A 20,761-nucleotide genomic window follows, 5' to 3' on the forward strand; every position below is an offset into this window, starting at 1 on the left:
GGAGCTCAATTGGGTCACCTCAATCTTGAGACGTTCATAGTATTCATGCAGTGTATATGGTTAGGGGATGGGACTTGAAGGAGCCTGAGCAGAGTGTTCACACAGCAGTATTGTTGATAAGGGTAGAAATATCCTTTAGCTAGACTGCAATCAGTTTGGGGGTTTCTACTCTTTGTTTGACAATATCGGATTGGTTACAGTAACTCAATGTGTCACTTTCTAAAATATTGTTTTGACATAATCTGGTGAAACTGTATGTTCCTTTAAAAAATACTTTGGAGTCCTGTTTATTGAAAGGACAGTAGTTTTCCCAGTAGGTTATATCTAATGTAGCCAAGTATGTGTTTAGATTTATAGCTCTTCCTGTCTTTCAGGCTTAGGGAAATAATGCAGTGTGTTCATATGAAATGGGAATAATGGGCATAATCAAGAAGCTCTCCTGAGCAAAACTCATGTGCAGCTTCCATTCCTTTCAAGAGGGAAATAGGAAACTTGGGTTGTGCCCAGTTTGTGTAATCTGAAAGCCAACAATCTCAGTTTAAGATGAGATGATACGGGTTCAGCTTTGAATATTGGTTTCCATCTTATGGTGGTAATAGTGACCACAAAGTCCTTAGTTGAGACCCAGATAAGGGAGCATTTGCCATAAATATTGAAGTCCCCACCCCCAATATGTTAGAAGTTCACAATGCCAAATCCAGAATGACCTTTGCCAGTCCTGCTGCCTGGCCAACTTCATGGCTGAGCTGAAAATTCTGGATTATGATGGTGATGATGATAATTATATGCCGCCCATCTGACTGGGTTTCCCCAGCCACTCTGGGTGGCTCCCAACAAAGTGTTAAAAACACAGTAAAGCATCAACCATTAAGAACTTCCCTGAACAGAGCTGCCTTCAGATGTCTTCTAAAAGTCAAATAGTTGTTTATCTGTCTGACACCTGATGGATCCGCAGCACAAGGTACAAAACTGGCCATGTTCCCCACTGGGTATCTTCTGTTGGAAATACCTCAGTCATCTGGCATGATCCTTCCTCCCTGTCTGCCCTCTCTTGGTTAATGTTGTACCAGATATATGGCTGGAAATACTCTAGGTCAGGGGTAGGCAACCTAGGCCCGCGGACAGTCCGGGAATCAGCATGTTTTTACATGAGTAAAATGTGTCCTTTTATTTAAAATGCATCTCTGGGTTATTTGAGGGGCATAGGAATTCGTTCATTCCCCACCCCCAAAATATAGTCCAGCCCATCACATGGTTTGAGGGACGGTGGGCCAGCTCCCTGCTGAAAAAGGTTGCTGACCCCTGCTCTAGGTCAAAAGAAACCCTCTTGTTTCATCCATCCAAGGCTGTATAATAAGCAGCAGATTTCAAGTGGTGGAAAGTGGATATTTACTAAATAGTACTTACCGCCCCATAGGACGCACCGGCCCATAGGACGCATCAAGTTTTTTGGGGGGGGAAATAAAGAAAAAAAATTTTATTTCCCCCCCAGGCGCTTGTGGGGCGGGCAGCGGGGAGAAGCGCTCTTCTCCCCGCAGTCCGCCTTCAGACCAGGTCCGGGGACAGCCGGAAGACGCGCTGCGTCTCCCAGCTGTCCCCGGAGCTTGCGGGGCAGGCAGCGGGGAGAAGCGCTCTTCTCCCCGCCGCCCGCCTTCAGATCAGGTCCGGGGACAGCAGGAAGATGCGCTGCGTCTCCCAGCTGTCCCCGGAGCTTGCGGGGCTGGCAGCGGGGAGAAGCACTCTTCTGCCCGCCGCCCGCCTTCAGATCAGGTCCGGGGACAGCAGGAAGATGCGCTGCGTCTCCCAGCTGTCCCCGGAGCTTGCGGGGCAGGCAGCGGGGAGAAGCGCTCTTCTCCCCACCGCCCACCTTCAGATCAGGTCCGGAGACAGCAGGAAGACGCGCTGCGTCTCCCAGCTGTCCCCGGAGCTTGCGGGGCAGGCAGCGGGGAGAAGCGCTCTTCTCCCCGCCGCCCGCCTTCAGATCAGGTCCGGGGACAGCAGGAAGACGCGCTGCGTCTCCCAGCTGTTCCCGGAGCTTGCGGAGCAGGCAGCGGGGAGAAGCGCTCTTCTCCCTGCCGCCCGCCTTGAGATCAGGTCCGGGGACAGCGGGAAGACGCGCTGCGTCTCCCAGCTGTCCCCGGAGCTTGCGGGGCTGGCAGCGGGGAGAAGCGCTCTTCTCCCCGCCGCCCGCCTTCAAATCAGGTCTGGGGACAGCAGGAAGACGTGCTGCATCTCCCAGCTGTCCCCGGAGCTTGCGGGGCTGGCGGCGGGGTCTCCCCGCCGTCAGCCTCCAAACCACTTCGGGAGACAGCGGGATGGCGGCGTTCCGCCTCCCTCTGTCCCCCGACCTTGTGGGGCTGGCGCTGGGGCTCTCCTGAAGCCTGGAGAGCGAGAGGGGTCGGTGCGCACCGACCCCTCTCGCTCTCCAGGCTTCAGTGAAAGCCTGCATTCACCCCATAGGACGCACACACATTTCCCCTTCATTTTTGGAGGGGAAAAAGTGCGTCCTATAGGGTGAAAAATACGGTACTTCAATAGCATCATATCCAAGGTGGGGAACAGCAGCTGAGGGAATTCCAGAGGTGTGAGTCTTGCATTTCTTGAGGTTAGAGGAGGCCTGAGGCAGCTGATAACAGACTCAGTAGAAATGATCCCCACCCCCCACCCAAGTGCTGATAAGTAGAAAGTAAGGTGTACTCATGGCATTCTTAACTCTCTCCTGACTTAGTAGTGAGAGCTGGGCTCTTGCATTGAGTATGAAAGCTGCCTGAGATGGAGGGAGAGCTGGTGAAGCCACTCTTATTCCCTCGCAGTGAAGTTGTTGTCGCTGTTCAGTATATATTCTAAAAGCAACCACTTAACTTGGAAAGGAGCAGTGTAGTCTCTTTACTGCTTTTATCAATCAGTTTTATTCATTATGATGGTTTTTACCCCAGAAAGCTGTAAAATTGAAACAAAATAACTTTGCTGTGCAGATCCATGTGGTTAGAAAACCTTTCCAGTATGTAAGCAAGTAAGGAGTTTTCACAATCTCAGCAAGAGCTTTATCTGCTGTTTGGGCATGATTTGATCTGAGCCATTTAGCTGCAGAGAATATGTTTTGTGGGCAGGGGGTGGGAATTCATTACAGTCTTTCTCTTTTCTTGGTTGGATCTTTTGTCATCAGGGACTGAGCAAAATAACTTGGACTCAAGGAAGAATATTCAAAAGTATTTCTGTGTGAGAGAAATGGCACTGTTGCCTGAGCACCTCCAGGTTGTGAATTTCTGAGGTGCTGCCATAAGGTTTGCAAGCAAGAGCTGGTGGAATGGTTGTGATGGTTTTGCTGTTGAAAATTCCAAAATAAGCTATTGGATCCGATCGAATGTATAGTTACTCTGTAGCAGGGTGGGTCCAAGACGTGGCTCAAGTGCCGCATGCAGCCAAAATACCTTCCAAAGAAGCAGATCATGTATTGCACGGAAAGCATGAGACACTGAAGCACTGATATTTTTCAAAAGCACCACTTCTTTAGAGTTGAGGAGGTGAATAGTGATATCTGTGTGTATGTGCCATTGTTTTAAACTATGTATAGGGGTGTGTATAGGGGTGTTTTTTTGTGTTTCATGCAGCCTGCAGTTCAACAGGCAACTTCTAGAGTGGGAGTATGACATACAGTGGTACCTTGGTTTTCGAATGGCTTAGTTGTCAAACAAATTGTCTCCCAAACACCACAAACCTGGAAGTAAGTGTTCTGGTTTGCAAACGTTTTTCGGAAGCTGAATGTCTGACGAAGCTTCCACTTGAGCACAGGAAGCTCCTGCAGCCAATCAGAAGCTGCGCCTTGGTTTTCGAACAGTTTTGGGAGTCGAACGGACTCCTGGAACAGATGAAGTTCAAGAACCAAGGTACCACTGTAATACACATCCATATTTCAGCAGAGGTATTTAAGTTCTGTACGTTAACTATGTTGTGGCACCACTGTGTAATTCATCCTTGGAGATAGCCACTCTCCCTTTTCCATTGGTCAGTAACCTTGAAGCTTGTTTTTTAGACAAGGATGGACTGCTGCTCTCCAACAAGTTTGCATCTAAACATTGATTTTTCAGTCCTTCTTGTGTCGTTGGCATTCACTTTTCTGCTCTCTCCTGGAGCCCTAGTGAAGCCGCTGTCTGCCCGCCCTGCCCAGTAGAGTACCTTCACTGAAAAATCCTCCCCTCAACTGCTTAAGATAGCTACTATGATTAAAAGCTTCTAGCATTGTCCGGCTAGCTATATCTTTATTCATACAGTACAGTGGTACCTCGGGTTACATACGCTTCAGGTTACATACGCTTCAGGTTACAGACTCCGCTAACCCAGAAATAGTGCTTCAGGTTAAGAACTTTACTTCAGGATAAGAACAGAAATCGTGCTCCGGCGGCGCAGCAACAGCAGGAGGCCCCATTAGCTAAAGTGGTGCTTCAGGTTAAGAACAGTTTCAGGTTAAGAATGGACCTCTGGAACGAATTAAGTACTTAACCTGAGGTAGCACTGTACAGAGGAGCTTCAGTGCTAGCATATTTAATGGATAACTTGAGAAGCAAGCTATTCTTTTCTCTGAGATGGAAAGAGGAGTGTGTCTTTGTAGGAGGCAGATGGTAGATGGTCATAAAGATGGAGCATGAAGAAATCTTTCATACCTGTCTATTTATTTTAACTAAGCTTCTCTTGCACAGAACTGCAGTACAAAAGAGGAAAGGCCCAAAATCAAGCAGTGGAGTTCCATTTCAAGCAAGGTTCCTCCATCTGATTTCAGGCAATTTCCCCCTTACACTGCAATTCTATGTTCAGGATCCCACCCACCCCCCACCACAAAGAAAAAACAACCTCTGGAGAGGGGAGGGGAAAGGAAAGCTTGTTTGCGCAAGCTGCCTTCCTCTCACGCAACCACTGCATACAACACAGTATTTTTAGCATCTAATATCTCCAGAATGAGGAAGCTGTCTCCAATACTGCCTATTAACACGAGGCTATAAATGTTAATAATGGAGGGGGGGACGCAGGCAGGCAGGCAGGCAAATGGTGGTATCCTTCAATTTAACTGGGCAAGAATGGTTAGGATAATTGTGTAGGTTTGTGCAAAGGGCTGAACTGGGAACATGTACACACCCTCTCAGATGGGTGTTAGTTACAAATAATTATGGGTATTTGGTTGGCATAAATATTGTCTTTTGAAAATCGGTATCCTTTCCTGAGTTTATACCTGTTTTTTGTAGGCTTCTTCGTTTCTCAGGTCCTTACTATGCAACTTGGTTCTACTCCAAACACAAGGGGAAATGAATTATAGCAGTTGTAACAGTGTAGAGCAGATGTTTTGGTTGGACTGGCTATTAGCACTGTGACTCATCATAAATCCTCAGTTCCAGTAAGTTCCCAGTTTTTAGTTACAGTAGGTAGAAGGATGCAGGAAAACAATGTGTTCATGCATTGTGCTTTGAATGTGTTTGGGCATTAGTTGCCAGGAATCTATTTTTTAAAAGGTTACTCTGTTGTTTAATGGCTTACATGGTCAAATAAAAAACAAATTGTGAAAGGTATCCTGAAACCTACATCACTACAAGGAACAAGAACTGGCACATCGTTTAAATAATCCTAACGGATAAACACAAAATTCAGTTAAGAGAATTTTAGCATACTATACATTATGGGGAAACGATTACTTTAAAAATGCATTGTCTTTAAATTATTTGTTTTTAAAAGAAACTTATACCCCCATCACTCCAATATGCGCATGAAGCAGTTTACAAATACAAGTAAAAACAATATCAAAATCTCTGCATAACAAATTGAGAGCTTTATGGTGAATGAAATGGTTTGTTGTTGTTTTTAAAATAGTTGTATGTTCTAAGCATCCTTCCCCTCCCCCCCCCCCCCCGCTTAAAATCTGTGATCTTCAAAACTGGGAACAGTGGCTTTTTCAAAACCAGGAACAGTGGCAGGGAAGTTTGAGCAGTGTTTATGTTCACACAGCTTGTTCACAGTATAAACCATTGTACCCCATAAATCTGTTCTGGGCTTCCCCCTATCCTCTGGTTTAGTGTGAATGAGTAGTGTGATCATACACTTAAAGAAGAGAGAGAGAGTCTATCAGACTAGGGGGGAGTTCTGTAAAAGTTGTGCCAACACTGAGATGACCCTGTTCCTGGATCCTACCAACTGTCCTTTCAGTGTGGGCAGTCAGTAAGCTGAGTGAGGGCAGTCACTGAGCTGAGACTTTGATCAAATGGATTTCTACGGGCAAAGGCAGCCAATCAGGGTGTCGTTAAACTTAAACTGGGCCTGTATACTAATAGGTAGCCAGTGCCTTTGGTATAGAATCTTTGTGCTCCAGTTGCCACAGCCTGTTCAGCATCCTGACAAGCCACTTTTTGTACCAGTTATCATTTCTGAACTGTCCTTGAAGGCAGCCCTGCATAGAAAGTGTTGTAATAGTCCATTCTGAGTGCGGTTAAACCACTAGGACATCGACTGCCAACGTCAGATCTGCTTTCTTCAGTAAGTGCACTCTGCCTAGAGAAAGTGCAGTTAAGTGTGCAAAACAATACATATGCAGTCCCGGGCTCCCCAATGTCTTGGGGTGTTCCCCCCCAGCAGAATGGGAGCAGACAGTGGCACTGAAAAAACAGACATGCATATAGAAGTGACTCAATATTATAAGCAGGCCTGCTTGACCTTCAGCTCTTGTCCAGGCATGCTACAAATTCTTCCTGCAAGTGTCATCTGTGATACCTCTGGCTTGGTTTACCCCCATAGGGTATTTCTCTTTCAAGTTGTGATAATTAGAGAAAGGATTCCATCATGCTTACATAGTTGTATTGTTATCTCTTTACCAAATGAATAATTAAGTATATATATATATTTATCACAGTATTTATATACCCCCATCTTACAAAGCTTCAGGGAGGTGTGCAACAATATATAAACATTTAGGAGCAATACAAATACCCTACTGAATTATGGAAATAGAACAAACTGATTTGCTCCCAAATTAAGACCATTGCTGCATCTAGCCCAGTATTGGGCCACAACTCTCCTGGATTTCAGCCTTTCTACCAGTGAACGAACCTGATTACATTCTGCATGCAGAGCATGTGCTGTACTTCTGAGCCATGGGACTTTTTGCCAGAATATTTATTCTCTGGGATGTTAGCAACACTGGAAAGAGATATTGCTTGGTTGCTCACGAGTCCTCTTACAACTTTTAAAACAAAAACAGAGAAAGTCAAGCTGATTGAAACAATTGGAGAACTACATTTTTCAAATTTTGGGAGGGTCAGCAGAATAGTCCATGCACATGGCCAAATTTGGCATCTAGAAAACCATAAACTCACTTCCTTAATTTTAAAAATAATCTTGCATTCATAGTTGTGAAGGGCAAATTGAAATGGTGGCAGCAAAATGTCTCAAGATTACAAATCATGAAGCAAAGAATCAACCCATATTCCTTGTTTGTTACAGTTATAAAAAATTTATTATTATTAAGAGCTGAGTTGAGTTTTGAGGGCAACAATTTCTGCAGAAGAATATTGTGACATGCCCACTAGCAGTAATTTGACATCTGCCATGTTCATAGCAATGACATGTAATTTATGTCGACCACATGCACCTAAAATATGCAGATTTGTCCCTGCTAATGTTCTGTTTTCCAGTGTGCCCCTCAGTGCTGAGCAAGTTGTCTCTCCACATTTTTTTTAATGGGTTGCACTTGCAGACTGCAAACCTCTTGAACAGGCCTTGGACTCTCTCCCATTATTGAGCTTATGTCTACTTTCAGTCTGAAGTTGTTTTCTTTTTGTGTATGTTTGTTTGTAGGATGCAAATGAAGACCCCGGGGAAGATGTTGCTCTTCTTTCCGTCAGCTTTGAGGATACAGAAGCTACTCAAGTTTTCCCCAAACTGTATCTGTCTCCACGAATCGAACAGTAAGTGCAGCACCTCATATATGATATTCCTGTTCTCATAACATTTAATTATACCTCTTGCTGTTCATGCAGGAAGTTTTGGGGGGCATCAAACCTCTCTGACTTTTAATTGACAAAAGCCAAGATTATGATTGTAAGTGGCTATGGTGGTAAAGCCATGCAGTTTCCCATGCCAGATCCATCCTTAAGTATATAATACTATTAGAGCTGAGCCAGCATTGGCAGTATTGCAAGCAGCTTGTAGCTTCCTTAAATGGTATTGGTTGAATGTTCCATCTTTTCTCTCTTTATTCCATTGACCACACCCCCCACCCAAGGGGATTTAAGGTGCAGAGATTTTTCTCAGATTTTTTCCATTAGGGGAAACATATAAAACGGCAGTGACAGGCTGATCATAGAATCACAGAATTGTCGAGTTAGAAGGAACCACGCAGGTCATCTTGTCCAACCCACTGCAATGCAGGAATACTTTGCCCAACGTGGATCTCGAACCCACATCCCTGAGATTAAGAGTCTCATGCTCTACTGCCTGAGCTATCCACTGCTTGTATGTCAGTCATTTGGTTAGTCAGCGCACTATCCCAGGAGCAACTTTGACAGAATAATATATGAAAAAACAGCAGTGAATAACCATAGAAAATGGCACAACTCACCAATGGTTCTAGCACCTATTAAAAATGAAATAAAGTAATTAAATGCTACCATTCAGCAATGTCACAGCTGCATGAGTGACAGCCCCAACGCATGCCTTCGCCCAGGTTGGGTGTCTTGTTAACCCTTTCATTGTGTTTTCCTATGCAGTGAACTTAGATTCTTGCAATGTGTTTCAGCTGTAGCTAGTGGATATTTTTATTGAGAGGCATAAATCGAAGTGTCTGGAACTCTTTGGCTGTTGTACTAGCTTGTGTGTTTCTTTATCTTTGAATCTCAACTACTGTAGGAATGGGGTTAGAGTGGTGTGAACCAGGAAGTGATGCTTGTTTCCCTGCTGCAGCCTCTGTATGCCTGGTGCTGCATCATTATTACATTGTGAGTAAGTCAGTAGCCAATTTTCCAACCTGTGTAGTCGGGAGTGAGGAATGCAATGCAACAAACTTCATTCTGCAAATGGACAGAGCACTGGTTAAATTTAATTCTCACCTTTTTAATGCAGTATTTAACAGGTAATAGGATCAAGCTGTCAAATAATTTTGTTATATGTTGTTGAATAGCATTCCCCCTAAACCGTGACCTATGAGAATAGAAAAAAGGCTTCTCCAGATTAAGCAGTATTTAGGCAAGCTGTAAGAATGCTTTTCTTAAAGTGCAGTTGGGAATCTGTGGTCTAAAAAGCTATTTTGACCAAGCACATGAAGGAACATTTTACTTGAAAGTTACTGTGCAATACATTTAGCAGACTTGGTGAGGAAAATCCACCTCCTTCATTAGTTTTCTCTTCTTCCATTTTTGGAGCTGAGTGCATCTCTGTTCCTTTTCCAGCCCCCTCCCCCGCACTTTGTACTTCAGTCTTGAAAGGTCTGCTTCAGAGCTTCAGGCTTAAATGTACTTTACCTTACAGATAAGAATCCGTGGAAAAACCTCTTGTTTTGCTTTACGTCTTAGCAGATGAAGGCTTCCAAAGAGAAAGTTACAAGTTGTTAACCTGAAAGAAAGCCTCAAAGGCTTTGAAGGTTTCTAGTGTCCTTAAATGGACGCGGTATCTAAGGTGGAAGACCTGCTTCTTCAAATACCTAGTCTAGACATAGTTACAGGTAGGTAGCCATGTTGGTCTGCCGTAGTTGAAACAAAATAAAAAAAATCCCTTCCAGTAGCACCTTAGAGACCAACTAAGTTTGTTATTGTTATCTAGTCTAGACAGTGTAGGATACCGAAAGAAAGAAATGGTCTCAGGTAACTGATTGGACAAATACATCCTCCATAGGTTTGTTTTTATTATAGATGTTAAATAAGCATACACTTGGATTGTGAATGTCTATGGGACGTAGTGCCAAGTAATTTGCAAAAGAAGAAAGTGTAATTAGACAGGATTAATTTTTGATTAGGATTAATACTGATCATAACTGAAGGAGGCTTTGGGGCTTGGGAGTATTGCTGGACCAAGCTTTGAGTGGCCACTGTAGCCAGGTATGTTCCTTCCCCCCAAAAAGCACTTTGAGTGGTATATTGTGGTATATTGATAGTGTCTGCTTGAGAAATATGTGTGCCTGCCTACCACGGTCCAGTAGCCTAGTTGCAAGGCATCCTTTAAGAGTCCACCTTTGAACAATGTCCAGAATGCTGACTACATTGTTGACTGGCTACAGATGAGGACAACATACCTCCAACTCACAAATGACTGCTCTGGTTACCAGAGTTTCCAAGGCCAATTCAGAGTATTAGTTTTAGCCATTCAAGGCCTAAGTGGTTTGGACCCCAGGTATTTGGAGGAACTCCACCTTCTCTGTACACCTCTGTGTGCATTAAGATCTGCATTACTGCAGACCAGCATAAATAAAATTGTAATAAGTGAGCTTAATCAGTCATAAGGAATGTTTCTCAAAAGCTGCTGTTTTCATTGAGAGGATAGGTCTCTGGCCCCAGGCCCATACATAGCACAAGGGAAAGGGTTAAACTCACCCTCTCTACGTGCTGTAATCCTGATAGTTATCAAATACAACGCCCAGTAGCCGCTGTTTTCGTTTTTAAAACTATGCACATTAAATGCAAATATGCATTTACCATCACATTTACTTTGACCCTATGACAGCTGCTGTCAAATTTAGCATCTAGTTAAGCACTTAGACATATTTTATGAAAATATATTGTTCAGACACCTTCAAACATTCTTTAGCAATAATGGGGTGATAAGATTTTAAATACAAGTCATAATGGTCTCATGTGAAAAGGTTAAGTGAAATGCATGTCATCAAGATTCTTTTAAGGAAGAAAGCACTAGAAATAATCTTTTGTTGACTTCCGATGCAAGCAAATTACCCAGTTTATTTCATTGTTTTAATGCTAGCTGACTATATTTGTGAAAAGGAAGGCCAGTGCTTCAGCAAGTGCTTGTTACAATGCTAATTGTAATCTCCACAGTTGTTTATCTCGCATGAAAAGGTATAACTTTGACAATTTTGCTAGGAATACAAAAGTTCAGGATAGTTAATGGTCTGTCACCTTCTTTGGTGTAACCTCTACTGACTAAATTATACTACTATTTTATTTGGGGGGGGGTGTAATTTGTGGTGTAAAAAGCTAAAGGTAAAGGACCCCTGACAGTTAAGTCTAGTTGCAGACGACTCTGGGGTTGCAGTGCTCATCTTGCTTTACAGGCCGAGGGAGCCAGTGTTTGTCCTCAGATGGTTTTTCCAGGTCATGTGGCCAGCATGACTAAGCCGCTTCTGGTGAACCAGAGCAGCACAAGGAAATGCCGTTTACCTTTCCGCCGGAGCAGTATCTATTTATCTACTTGCACTTTTTTGGCGTGCTTTCGAACTGCTAGGTTGGCAGGAGCTGGGACAGAGCAATGGGAGCTCACCCCGTCATGGGGATTCGAACCGCCGACCTTCTGATCGGCAAGCCCAAGAGGCTCAGTGGTTTAGACCACAGCGCCACCCGCGTCCCAATTTGTGGTGTAGAAGAGGGTAATTGTAAAGATCGATCCATCTCTTTTAGATTTATGATTGGTGAATTTTTAAGGTAAAGTGTATATGAAATTTTTTTACGGAGAGAGAAAACTACTCAAGAAACTTTGTTAAATTTGAATAATTGCTTACTTAATTTTTATCAGGTATTTCTGAACTGGCAAACCTTGGCTTTATGTTTAATATCTTACACGAAACATGAGTAGGCACTTGCAGTGTTCAACTTTGTGCTACACTTACCCTCCTGAAAGTTAACGGTTTAAATGTAGACTTAATCCATCATGGAGCCTTGGCTTATCAAGTCAAACTGCCACTTGTGATCACTTGACACTCATACAAATATATCTACTTGCATGTAATTTTGTCAGAACATTAGAAGGCCTCCAGAAACCTAAAATGTATGCTTTAGTCGCTAGAGCTCTTCCAGATTCTTGTTGTGTACTTTATATAAACATATTCACAAGGCAGAGCTCTGCCTCACCATTTTTGAAACATTAACCAAGAGGTATTTATTGCAAAATTAAGAAAATGTATCTGATATCTGTCTTAACAAGCAAAATTATTATAATGGGTCAACTTTAGTGAGCTGTGCCAGATATAATAGCTGCAAACCCTGCTTCTATGTTTTCCCGCACCAGCAGCCCTGTCTTGCACAGAATAATTGAGTGCAGTTTATAGATACAGCTGCTGCAAGTGGTCATGAAACAGAAAAGAGCAAGAACCCACTCCCCTCCTCCAAGATGGAGGCACGTTTAACAAAGAGAATGAGTATGCATATCAGGAAGGATTAAAAAAATGTTCTTTGTCTCTTCTTAAAAATAGGTGGCCCCTGGCCTCCTTCTCCAACTTACAAGTCAGAAGAAAGGGAAATTTTAATGAGATCACAAGCAGCCTGCTCTTTTTTAAAATCCCATGTTAGGTCCAAGGAGTACCTTGGAGACAGTGACCACAAGTCTTAAAACTGATATTATTAAGTAGGTGCTGGACACACATCGTGATTAACCACATTACTGTTATTTGGCAATGGCAAGGAGGAAGGAGTCTGAATGACTAACATGGATTTTGAGCATCAAGTCATTCAGCAATAATGTTGGGAATGGAAAGACATCAAATTCCTGCTGCCTCCCTTTAAAACATTTTTAAAAGCACAGTGTATTACAGTTAGCAGCAACAGGAGTTACATGTTTACATTTCTATTACGCTAAACACTGATTTATTGTTTGACTCACACTATCCAACTGTTTCCAAATTTGAGCAGCAAATGAAGTTCATTTCCAAGTGATTTGGAGAGTGAACCAGTTTCAGGAACATAAATCTCCGGGGAACTCTTTCCAGTTGGTAGCCTTCTCTTTATTACCAGTATATTATAGCTTCCTCTGGCTTCCAGTATGCTTCAATAATTAAAAGTGTCATATCAGGAGATCCATCTGGTAAAATCACAGCTAAACGGAGGAACTTTTAGAAATAGGTAGAGGGGGCTTATTAAAATATAAAACAAAATTTTAAACAACAGTACAATCTGAAATGTAAGTAGAAATCTTAATCAAATGGTTTAATTTTTTTGCAGGTCAAGTCAGGTACAGTGCTACCTCGGGTTAAGAACTTAATTCGTTCTGGAGGTCTGTTCTTAACCTGAAACTGTTCTTAACCTGAAGCACCACTTTAGCTAATGGGTTCTCCCACTGCTGCTGTGCTGCCGCCACGCGATTTCTGTTCTCATCCTGAAGCAAAGTTCTTAACCCAAGGTACTATGTTTGGGTTAGCAGAGTCTGTAACCTGAAGCGTCTGTAACCTGAGGTACCACTGTATTAGTGATAGATTTACAAGCCATAGCCCTTTGGGGTCTCCAGGATTTCGTATGCTTCACCATTATGTGTATATCTGCCCAGAGTGGGAATTGTGTCCTTGCTAAATAAGACCCACCACAACCATATTTGCTGGCACAGGAAGTCCTATGAGGGAGGCTGGAAGGAATTTAAACTCTGTAGCAGCAAGTCAACTTCAAAGTTGTTCACATGACCCTGCCTCTAAATGTTTCTGTGTGTTCTGTAGTCTCTCTCAGACAGTGTTGGAAAAGCATTTGGAGCTTTGGGTTTGCTGCACATATGTATACTAATTCAGCGGTGTAGGTAGCTGCTGCTGCTAATTTAAATAAGTCAGTTTCTGTAGTGCTTTATGAACCCAGTCTCCTTGACCTTGTTTGGCATTTGTGCAGTAAAGATGGAGAGCCTGACATGATCTAAGCATGCTGATTTCTAAGGACATGTCTCCCTGGGTGGGCCTGTTTTGCATTTTGTTGGCATTTTAGGCCTCCTTTAGAGCTTTTGTAATATTAGCTCCTCTGGGAAATAAAGCCTTGGCAGCTAGTTTCACCTCGGAACAAGTCTCTAAAAATTGGTTCCTTGTTGAGCTTAGTGGACTTTGTAAACAAATTATGCAGCCATTAAAAAACCACATGCAGCTGAACAAGTATGGCGTATGTATGCTGGGCTCTTTACATTTGCATAAGCATTGTGTCCTAGTCTTTAATATGATCTGCTCTGATCTGTTTGCAATGGAGGACGAGATATAAAAGCGAGAGCCTGTACTTATATGCTGTGTTAGCATGTTCATATCCAAGCCAACTAAAGTGTCTGGATAACCAGTATATTAGCTATAGCCCACCCTTCATTAGGTAAAGTTAAATGGACCCCCTTTAGATGCTGTTAATTTCCAGCTACTTGAAACACAGGCAGTTGCTGCAATGCATTCATTGCTATTGTTTGTTTGCACAGGACCTTTTTGCTAACATCCTCGTCACACATTTCATAATGCACTACACACATGCAAACTAGGCAAGATTTCCAATAAGCTGTCACCCTGCAATCAGCTATAAATGACTCCTTTTCACATTCACTGTTTTCCTCCTTGCTCATCAAACATCTCTCTAAAGATAACTGGGTGAAAGCATCTAAATATTACTACTTGCTCAGGGGTTGTTTGCATTTATATAACAGCATGTTTCCATAAATACTTAATTCCAAGATAGATTCACACATGACTTGATTTTTTTCTCCATCAGTTTTTTAAATATATATATTTCATTATCAAGCTGTGTGAAATAAAAAAGCTGAGTCCATACATTTTGGGCTGTGTGTGTGTGTGTGTGTTTGTAACATTGCTCATAATGTTGAAAACATTTTGAACTTGGAATTCCATCTTGAGTCACACACATACCTCCTGGCCTTCCTCCCAGACCCCCCAAAAAGAACATCTTGGCCCCTAAAAGCTAAAATATGAATTTTGCTCTATGAAAACTAAACTAAACTTCTGCTGCTGGGCATGTTTTATCAGGAAACCTATACACACACACACACCCTATCTTATAGGGCTGTCTCCATGCACATAGGCGTGCATGACTGGATAATTCTAATTTCACTGTTTCTAAACTGATAAAATACTAAAAACTGTAAACAGATCACTTTATTTTGTTTTGACTGACAGACGAGAGAATTTACAGATATATTATTTATAAAGAAACTTGTGATCCGTACAGTGGCGTAGCGTGGGTTGTCAGAACCTGGGGCAAGGCAAGTAATTTGCGCCCCCTAACCCTAACCCCCAGATGTTGCGCCCGATGCAGCCGGCCCTCCCTGCACCCCCCACGCTACGCCACTGGATCCGTAACATTTTGCTATACGTTTTCAAAAGCTTTGGTTATAATTCAGCTGGTATACAAATCAGATTTCTTAAAGTTGTACATCATATTGCTTAAATGCTCATTAAAATGTTTATAATGCGAGGATCTCATGCTGGCAATGTCTGCCAGCTGGAATGCATAAGGCAGCAAAGGTCAGTAAGTGGTATAAAAACACAGCTGTAAGACAACTAAGCCAGTGGTTCAGAACCAACGCTGTAGAGAAGCAGAAGATGTATCAGAATTGGGCAAAAGGACATGGAGGTTTGGAGAAAAGTAGCCAGAAAATGGCTTATATATGAACACTGAAATGACTCCTAACATTGAATAATGACATCTTTTCTCTCTCAGTTCCACTTCCCATGTTACAGTTTTAATTCATGGCAAAAAAAGTTATATGTAAACTTCTCAGAGGCTTTAGCATGCTTAAACATGGGGAAAGTGTTAGCTGTAGATCTGAAAGTTCTGAGGTGTCAGAACCTGTAAATAAAAGGGTACAGTGTGGCCTCTTGAGATGTATGGTTCTCCAATGTGTTTTAACTGTTGCATATTGCATTAAAACAGGTTTTTAAATGAGTGGGAAGACTCCGCTGATAGAGGAGTCTCCTCACTTAAGATGGTTGTCTCCAGATCAGGGTAGAACTTGTCCTTGCAGTTCTTTCCCTGTGCATTACCATGCTGTCCTCATACCAGCAGAAAGCTTAAGTTAGCATAACTTTAAATGGGCTCCCATTTAGGAAAAGACCTTTGTAAACCTTCAAGCTAAAGAAAGCTGTATCTGGTTGCAACCCACACGCCCTGTGGCTGTGATGCACTGCCCAAGCCGTAAAATACGTTTGTGACCTGTATCTGACATACCTCATCTTCAGTGCACGCCCGTGATCTGCATCCAATTTGGGGCAAGAAGGGCGCCCCAGTTTCCTTGGACAAGAACATTTGCAGTAGCTAGTTACACAGATTTTAGGAGTAGAAGATACCGAACAGGTATGATGACTACTTCAGTGTAGTACTAGCAACCTAGTAGACAGAAGTTGATTGTTCCCCATATGTCTAAACAGCTTTTCAATTCATCTCAAGTAAATGTTACAATAAGCTTTTTTTTCAAGGTTCTCTGTATGCTTACAGATCAAAAGCTAATTAGCTTTGCTTTGGTGTTTTGGGTACACTTGCAAAATGTTTCAGGGGGGTGAAGAATTGCTGGGAAATCACACTGAAGCAGCACTAAAGACTGCCCAACCCACACAAATTATGTCTCTGCTAGAACAAAACATGACTCCTGCTGGAAAAAAGTATGTCGAAATTATTGAGTGCCATAGAGTTTAATGCTACTCCAAGGGGTCCTGTTTAGATTTGCCAATTTATACCCTTAAATGTGCACTTATCGCAGTTGTAGTGTGACTGGGGCATCACATTTCCTGTTCCCAAAAAGAAAGCTTCAGCCGTTGCCGTATCGTTCCTTTGCCCTGCACCACCGCCCACCAAAAACACACAGACCCAAGCACTAATTACTGAAGTGAGTAACAGTAGTTTTAAATTAACTAATTAGAATTTGTCCTCAGAGTGATTGTAATAGGTTCAAAAAGGTTAATTGTTCAAAGCTCTTGACAGGCATGGTTTCTGGTTAACTCCCTCTCTGTAAGCCTCCTTTTGTTGCCGTGCGGACATAATTTTTATTTATTTATTTATTTGTTCTTGGTAAGAGTCCAAACCCTGTTCAGATGTGAAATCTTGCCATTCAGAATGTTCAGTACTGTTACCCTGGCCAGTTTCATGTGCAGTTAGCTTCCTTTTTAATAAACATGCATGGAAACCTCACTCAGTTGGGAGATTGCCACTTCAGTCTTTGTTTCACAATGCCCTTTATATTTCTGATTTGGTTTCTGCATCTTTGTACGAGCCCTAGTTTGCCAGCCTGTGAATCTAGTAGGAGACAGCTATCTATTGCTAAATCAGGAGCCTGGAAAGGTTTTTGCTGAGACGTTCTTCAGAAGTGTTCCAGCTTCCCTTAGAAAGACTTCGCTTTGTAGTTTGGTCTGTCCTGCTAATGTAGCCGATGGATCAGCTCAAGGAAATTGTTCAGATATGGCAAATTTCCTTGTTTTTGTGACTAGTGACTACCAGTTGCCCAACTAATTGTGCAGGTTGTTGCATGCACACACAGCTCTGTTCCACATCATATCTTGTATGATCAAGGCTTTTAACATCAAGTGTAGTATAAAATGTTTGTTTTTCCTCCAGTGAGAAATTGAATGTATCTGTATATAACCTAAAAGCAGTTATTGATATGTAACTTAAAAGCAGGAATCAGTTCTGTTGCAGTACGGGGCACCTTTCATAATAATAAAAAAGTAACCCTATTAAATGAGCAAAATCTTGTCAGAGATGAAGTTACACCAGAGCTTTCGGGAACAAAACTTGTACAAATAGAGCAAAACAATTCTGCTTGCAGATAACATGGCGTTTCTGGAGGAGAGGCTCTGCTCTTCTGTGTGGCTTAGCAATGTCAAGCTCTTATCTTGCTGGAGGGAGTTATGCTCCTCTAGTACTGTTCTGACCTTGAATAGCCTATTTACTGGTTGAAGGCACACACACACAAACACAAAAACCCAGGTCACTTAAGGACATAGGCAAGCCAGGAGAAATACGTCTGGGGCCCTGCCTTCTTCTATGTTAAGTGATGTATCCCGCAGTATTTTTCTTCCTTGAAATTTTTCCAAGATAGTCTCAAAACTGTTTATGCTAATTGTTCCCTTGCACTGCTTTGGTAGTCTTTGTTCCATATGTTTGGTTCTGCATGCAAAAAAAATTCTGCCAGTGGCTGGCTGCCTTGTGTACAGTTTCTAAGTTTATGCCCCTTTGTTCTGTTTGCTAGTAACTCCCAACAGCCTTCAAGCATTCATCTGTGCCGTTCCCTTTGGAAGATTTCCTATCTCCATGTTATGCTTGAATTCTCCCCCCACACCACCATCCTTGACAGTAATTTGGGGATTTGAAAAAAAAATCATATTGAATAAATTGCTTCTCTGGGTTGAAAACAATCTCTTGGATTGGTTTCTGGTTAGCTTTCTTTCCCCCCTGTAATTATATTTGATAGGGGTGGAATGAGAGTGATGCTGGTTTGCAAGTTGCTTGTGGCCTTGTAAGATCACATATTAACCAAGGTGACTTGCTCAGACTAACCTTCATGTACTATCCTGATTGCTCTTTAAATATGCTACCAATCAAAGTTGTTTCCCAGTTGTTCAGTTATCGTAAATGTTTTTTCTATTGTATCTCAGTTGTCATAACTACGCCCATGTCATAGTGGGTTTTTCTCTCCTCCAAACTTTATGACACACCCTTGAGTGACAGCTTTGGAGGCAATGGAGGCAGAATAGACACAGAGCTTAGAATAGTCAGGTATTCCTGTAGCAGCTGGTAGTGATGGACAGAGCACGTAGTTGATGCTAAACCCCCTTTAGAATACTTATTTCAGCTTCCGGTCCTGCCTCCCTTCCTGGAGGCAGCCCCCAAGACAGCGGGAAATTGTCTGCAAACAAAAAACAAGGATGACAGAGGGTAAATCATCCTTGCAAATTCCCCCCAGGGACAGGGGGGAATGGACTTCACTCACAGTTCATCTTGGTACCTGGCTCTCACTCCGACATGGAATGTGGGAGGCAGGGAGGCACCAAGTGCAAAAGCATGTCACCTGGCAAAAGCCCTCCCATGCCACCATTAAGAAGCAGAGGTTCTCCGTTTCATTGGATCTTTAATTGGCTTTAAGGTACTGCTGTGTGATGGGAAAGGATTGCAACAGCATACTGTAAAATATATCAGCCACATGGAACAAAGGTTTGAATTGAGATAAGATTTTCTTCGGCGCAAGAGTCAGTTGGAGAGAGGGAAGCCCATGGTTTATTCTAAGCTGCTTTTATATATTTATGATTCAGCAACCCTCTCCGGAATACAAGATAAAAAATGTATTTACAAGTGAGGAAGGGACATTGGGGTAATATTGATATTAACAAGCAAAAATGGAAACTGCACGTGACCTGAAGTGAAGAAAGGAGGGGGAGGGAAAGCTCAAGTATGACTGTGTTGGAAAGACAGAATAATTACCCTCACCTCCATTTAAAAACAACATACAAGGAAAAAGAGATGGAGATTTGTGTGTGCTTCTGACAGAATGTAATCTAAGATAAAATTTAATTGGGCCATAAATCTCTAGCTGGAAGGAAAAGAATTTGGGGGCTGTGATAAGAACGATGCAGAGATTCTGGGAGTTGGAAAGGAATATTAAATCTTCAGTGCGTTCAAAAACTGCCCACCTTTTCCTAGGCTGAGGGGGAAATGGCAAAGATCTGTGACATGTTTTCCTAGTGAGGCAGAATGGTTTCTAGCAGACTGTTGCCTGTTCCGAGACATTGAAACAAGGGACAGAGAGATAAGACCTCTGAGAAACTTTGAGATTCAGTTCTGCCTCAAGTCACGATGGGAGAAAACAATAGCTGGGAAGTGAAAGAGACAACGCCATACATGGACAGAAGGAATCTCCAGGGACATGATAGTTTTCACACGCAGGGCAGAATAAAGATAATAGTTTAAGTTCCTCACTTGAAGCTTTATAAATTTTTATATTGTAACATCACGAATGGAAATGATTAATTATGTAGCTGTTGACTAAGGGATTATTATAACTGAAATGTAACTGACATTAATTAAGTGATATAATATTGGAAATGCACCCAGACCACCATGTGGGGAGCCACTTTAACTAAAATGTATTGATTGGAAGTTGATTGGCATTTTGATAATTGTATACTTTGGGAATTAATTGTTATAACAAATTTAGCTATTATTGGGGGTATATTGGAAAACTAATTAAAAAATTATATATATATGAATACTTCTTTCTGTTCTGCTTCATGTTCTGTTGCTGAACTATCACTGCTTTAAGAAAACATTTCCCCAGATCTAACCCAAACCTTTTTACCTAACAATTACTTCATACGTAAGGTTGGAATCTGTTGTGTGCTTACCAATACCAAATCATTTTCTCTATGAAAGGAAGGATGACTTCCATCTCTACCTTCCATTAATGCTTGTAAAGTGTCAGTATTGATTATCAGGATGCAAAATGTCACGAAAATGAATTTCCCACAACGTGTTTCATAGTCAGCTGGCTTATTGACCACCTTCTCCCACTTGAAATTTTCAGAGGCAATTCTTTGTGTCCCACTGCCTTCACAAGTGAAGAGGGTGGTCTTTTTCAGTTGTGTCATCCTGGCTTTTGAATGCCTTACCTAGTGAGGTTCACCTGATGCTGAATCTGATATCTTTTTGGCACCAGATCAACACCCTTTTATTTTCCAAGGCCTTATAAGATTTCAGCCTTTTTAGAGCAGAAGTAGTCAAGCTGCTACCCTTCAGATGTCATTGGGCACCAGCTTCCATCATCTCTAGCCATCATGACCAATGGTCAGGAATGAGGGTTGTCCTGCCACATCTGAACGACACCACATTGACTACCCCTGAGT

The 20,761-nt window shown here is 42.3% G+C and overlaps 2 protein-coding genes across 3 annotated transcripts in view; one reads left to right on the forward strand and one right to left on the reverse strand.

Annotated features, from left to right (window-relative positions):
- The window catches only part of BABAM2 (BRISC and BRCA1 A complex member 2), a 129,379-nt gene that overhangs the window by 43,992 nt on the left and 64,626 nt on the right, over positions 1–20,761 (forward strand). Inside the window, exon 7 of the mRNA XM_083604607.1 lies at positions 7,834–7,943. Within this exon, the coding sequence (XP_083460733.1) occupies positions 7,834–7,943 (110 nt within the window). The remainder of the gene's footprint in view (positions 1–7,833; positions 7,944–20,761) is intronic.
- LOC310758387 (uncharacterized protein) overlaps positions 1–20,761 on the reverse strand; it is a 218,508-nt gene that overhangs the window by 32,681 nt on the left and 165,066 nt on the right. The window contains exon 1 of one of the 2 annotated variants that reach the window (XM_083604615.1): positions 1,425–2,495. In XM_083604615.1, coding sequence (XP_083460741.1) covers positions 1,478–2,449 — 972 coding nt within the window. In that variant the 5' untranslated portion in view covers positions 2,450–2,495 and the 3' untranslated portion in view covers positions 1,425–1,477. Of the gene's footprint in view, positions 1–1,405; positions 2,496–20,761 lie in introns of those variants that run through there. The other variant, XM_083604616.1, reaches the window with a different exon arrangement.

The sequence above is a fragment of the Podarcis filfolensis genome, assembly GCF_964270895.1.
Source record: "Podarcis filfolensis genome assembly, chromosome: 3".
NCBI classification, from domain to species: domain Eukaryota; kingdom Metazoa; phylum Chordata; class Lepidosauria; order Squamata; family Lacertidae; genus Podarcis; species Podarcis filfolensis.